Source organism: Ipomoea triloba, chromosome 1 (genome assembly GCF_003576645.1).
Source record: "Ipomoea triloba cultivar NCNSP0323 chromosome 1, ASM357664v1".
NCBI classification, from domain to species: domain Eukaryota; kingdom Viridiplantae; phylum Streptophyta; class Magnoliopsida; order Solanales; family Convolvulaceae; genus Ipomoea; species Ipomoea triloba.
Genome location: NC_044916.1, coordinates 25,629,959 through 25,634,485, shown reverse-complemented (window position 1 = coordinate 25,634,485; position 4,527 = coordinate 25,629,959). Strand labels below are relative to the sequence as shown.

Here is a 4,527-nt window from a genome sequence, read left to right as displayed (position 1 = left end):
TTTTTTTTTTTTTTTTTTTTTTTTTTTTTTTTTTTTTTTTTTAATGCAATTGCCGAACCTAAAAACCTAATTTGTCTAAGTCTCTCACTCTCCGGCTCTCTGCCCGACTGCGAACTCGGAACGCGAAAGCGGAAGACCGGCGACCTGCGCGCTGCGCCGCTGCCATCTCCGGTCTCTCTGCGAACTCCAACATTTACATCCTGTCTATAGTTTTGTATGACAAGACATATATAGGCTTGGAATTTAGGCAAGGATTCCGCATTTGGACTTCTTTTTTTTATTTTTTTATTTTTTTATTTTTTTAATCACTGTGATTCTGAGTATTGAGTATTGACAACAACAGCATGTGCTTGATTTCTGTAGAAATGTGGTGCTAAACTGCTAGTAATCTAGCTTCTTTAGTTTTTAATTTTGTTATAATTAATTAATATCTCTGGTATTATGCATTACTTTTCGATCTTTTAGGTTTTGATCCCGTAATCACTTCTCTTTCTATTTTCTGAGCTTTCATTTTACTGAGATCATGATTTATGAGTTGAGAGCTGCACACCTGCACTACTGTATATTTGTATTCTCAAAGGGAGCATTTTCCGGATTTTTCCTCTGTTGTTTACTCCAAATTTATTGATTTTTGTCTAACCCGAGACGGGCCGGGCTGGCCCGTTTTGACAAGGGGTCAAAAATCAAATAGAAGCAGGGATTTTTATTTTTATTTTCCTCTTCTTTCCGCTTGTATTCTGGGTTCAATATTTATTTTTCCCTAAATTACTGTAAATTTAGTCCAGTCGACGACGAAAGCTCCGCCGGGAATCAGCGAAGATGGCGTCTGCTCTACGGGACCTGCAGCGTGACCTAGAAAGCAAAGCTAACGATCTCAGCCAGCTACAAAAAGGCAATCTTCTCCATCCTTTTCTTCCAATAAACCCTAGTCTCTGTCTTCTATGTTTGCTCAAATATTCGCGTTCTCCTGTGTTTCAGATATAGCCAAAAACCACCAAGTCAGAAAGAAGTACACTATTCAGCTCGGTGAAAACGAGCTTGTTCTTAAGGTCGCTTGCATTCTATGCTTCATGAATTGACAGTTTCTGGTACTTGGGATTATCAATTTTATTTGATTACCTTTTTTTTTTCTTTTTTTTTTTTGGGAATGAAGGAATTGGATCTGTTGAATGAAGAAGCGAATGTGTACAAGCTGATCGGGCCAGTGCTGGTGAAGCAGGACCTGGCAGAGGCCAGGGCCAATGTCAAGAAGCGAATTGATTACATCTCGGCCGAATTGTATGTTTTTCTTTTGTTTGGTTATTCTTAGTTTCAAATGTGTTGTGATTCTGATTGCGTTTTCCTTTAATTTGGGTGCTTGCCTTTGTAAGCATATTGTTCTTGAACCTACCTTGTACATGTAGAAGTGGGAAGTATGAGGCGTAGATTGGAGTTGTAAAAGAGGGGGCCTTGTTTGCAATCTACGGAAAAAAAGGGATTGTGCCCACTGTTTAGCTGTAAAGTTTTGTAAATTTAAGTGGGGTTTACATTGATGAATTTTCAGGCTGATTATGTGATTTGGGGGGGAGGTGGGGGTCGGGATTGGAGTAAGTTATAATTTCGTGTTTGTTTTGGGTGTGGGATGATACTCGCGAGATTTTTGTGTACTTGTATTTTGGGGGGAAGGAGCAAGATACCGGTAGGCAATTTTCATGCACAATAGCTCATACTCGATTATAAAAACATTGAGTTGTTGGAAGATATTTATTCATTTCCTTCCATCCTCTGCTCTGATCCTTGCTTTGTGGTTCTGATGTAAAATCTTTTAGGCTCCACTGTTTTTGCAACTTAAAGTTTGAATTCATGCTGCCTGTCTGGAAATTTAGACCGATAGAAAAAGAGCTTGGTGCTACCAACTGAATCCTTAATTACAGTAAAAATCCTATCTTCTATAGCAGCATAATTTTGAAAAGTTAGGTTCTTTCATGCTTTCTTTGGGTAGTTTAAGAACTTCTGGTTTAGCTGTAGATACAAGTTTCTTGACCGTAAGGTATGTGACTACTCTATTACAATTGAATAAAGCACACTTTGTAAAGTTAGAATTGGATTGAAAATGGAAGGGGGTTTGAGATAATGGAATGGGATATAGTAATTGTGACCTTAAAGTAGAAGAAATAGTTCAACCGGCATTTGTGTAGTCTGCTATATTAAAAAACATGCTCACTATGAGTAACTCTCCTATGAGACCTCTCACGGATTCTTATGCATGAGAGTGATGAGACAGGTCGTGCCAAGATAGAAATGTAATACTTATACTGAAAAATGTAATACTAATAAGGAATAAAGTATTTGTTACTTATAAGGGAAAGTGTTTCATATATAACATACTCCGTAGTCCACAAGTTCTGACTTATTGGATACTTTATTTTGTAGTTTATTTGCAAGTTAAGTACTACATTAGTGCTTGTACTAAATTAAAATGCTCTATTTAGTCCCTATACCATGAAGTTGGTAATTCTAATCTCTGTGCTATCAAAATTATAACCAAGTAAAATTATAAACTAGACATGTAAGCAGACTTAACATTCTCACTGACACTCTGACAGTGTTTTTCATTTTACTTAATTGTTGCATTTTTAGTAGTAGAGAGATTAAAATTAACCAACTTAATTTTATAGGCAATAAAGTCACTAAATTGAACATTTAACAATTGTATTGTACATTTGTACAAGGACTAATGTAGTACTTAAACCTTTATTTGCATCTATACTTAAACATTCAAACTGTACAAAGCACAATTAGATTATTTACAATTTCATTTGATTGTTTCCTAACAGGAAGCGCTTGGATGCCACTCTTCAAGATTTAGAAGAAAAGCAAAACAGCAAGAAAGAAACGGTAACTTTTGCATTTATGTTTCATGCAATTGCATTTATAAGAACTGCTTTTCCATGGCCAGTATAATATAATATAATATAATGCATTTGCTGTTGATTTTAACTGACCAACAGAGGTAACATCTGGCAATTTGGAAGGAACTTAGTAATACAAAGTATAATTAAAAATTTAAAACTGACTGGTGGGGTCAACAGAACACGTACAGTTTGACGTGTTTTGTCTGTCATATTATTCTGTCATCGTATAAGTTAAAGTAATATCAGAAGGGCTAATTAATGTTAAGAAATTTGAGCCATAAAGAGTTAAAAGTCCTGAGCCTGGAAATAAGGAATGTATTTTGCACCTCTTTAGTAAAGAGTACATTTTTTCTAGTTCATACCAAACACAGCATCTTCAACATCTTCAATTCTAGTAAACTTTGTCTGTGGTTAAGGTTGTCTACTACCATTTTGCGTTATCCCAACAGGCAACAACAAGTAAAATTACGTCGTTAAATAGTCCGGAATTACTAAACCACCCTCCAGTTTTCATTCTGATCCGATATCCCAACAATTTAGAGTTCACCAGGATTCTCTTTGGAAAAAGTAACAGTTGGAAGCTCATAATAACATGTTTCTGTTGTGCATTGCAGATCTATAAATTACAACAACGAATTCAATCCACCCAGGCAGGAAAAAGCAAAGCATAATATACCGGCAAGCTTGAAGATTATGTAGCTGCTATTTTTGATTGCTGTGGCACATGAATATGGTACCTCTCATTCTCTCCCAGTTGACATTTGCGGTGATGCACAGTAATCAAATCTGTGTTATTTTTAGTTTTTAATATCTTGGGATCTTGGGGGTGGGCCTTCCATTGATTTCAGTTGTATGGAACAGAGTACATTTAGTTGATCTGGACAAAAGTTGTGTGAAGCTTCTTTCCTTATTATACTAAAACTATCCAAGTTTTGGCTTGTGAAATTTAAGATTTTAGGCATGGTGTTGTGTCAGGATTTTGTATGAGAATGCTTCATGGTATAAGTGCTATGTATGGTCTCTGTGAGTGTGTGGTGGGGGGGGGGGTGGTAAATAAGTTATCCGAACTATTTAAAATTTTCATTTTAAAAGGCAAATTAATTAGAAAAAAGTCTTAAATTGGTCATCAAATTGTGGGTTGTGCAATTAGATCACTAAGTTATTTGGAAAATGATTTTTGGAAGTTAATTTTTGGATTTTTTTTCGTGTTTGGGGATTCATGGAAAATAAAGTCAAATGAAAATATTCATTTTGGTGAACGGACAAGAGTCAATTAGGTAAAAAGTTCTTTCTAGATTTTGTAGAAAGATATTTTTTGAGTTTTTTTTTTTTTTTTTTCTGTATTTATCTTCTCTTTCGTATCATTCCAAACTAATTTTTGGGTTATTGTTATTGCTACCACCATCGCTATATAACTCATTGTTATACATGGATCAAGGTCCAACTTGTAAGGTGGACCTTTGTCCTAAATTGTGTATTTTAGTATTGAAATTGTGACCTTTTAGAATATAAATTGTGTAAATAAGTTTTAAAAATTTGTGAATACAATATAAGGAAAGTTAAATTATGAACATTTAGCATGTAAATTGTGTATCTTTGAACATGGATTCATCTTGCAAGATAGATTGGCGTT

General features: G+C 35.0%; 1 protein-coding gene across 2 annotated transcripts; it reads left to right on the top strand.

The window, feature by feature from the left end:
- Positions 1-94: 94 nt before the first annotated feature.
- LOC116016790 (prefoldin subunit 6) lies at positions 95-3,868 on the top strand. Of its 2 annotated transcripts, none has more exons than XM_031257203.1 (6): positions 95-247; positions 786-892; positions 979-1,049; positions 1,154-1,278; positions 2,817-2,877; positions 3,509-3,868. In XM_031257203.1, the coding sequence occupies exons 2-6, from the start codon at positions 820-822 to the stop codon at positions 3,563-3,565; spliced, it is 387 nt and encodes a 128-aa protein (XP_031113063.1). In that variant the 5' UTR covers positions 95-247; positions 786-819; the 3' UTR covers positions 3,566-3,868. The 2 variants fall into 2 exon arrangements, with proteins under 2 accessions (XP_031113063.1, XP_031113056.1); XM_031257196.1 differs by having other exon boundaries at positions 96-247; positions 781-892.
- The last annotated feature ends 659 nt before the right edge of the window (positions 3,869-4,527 follow it).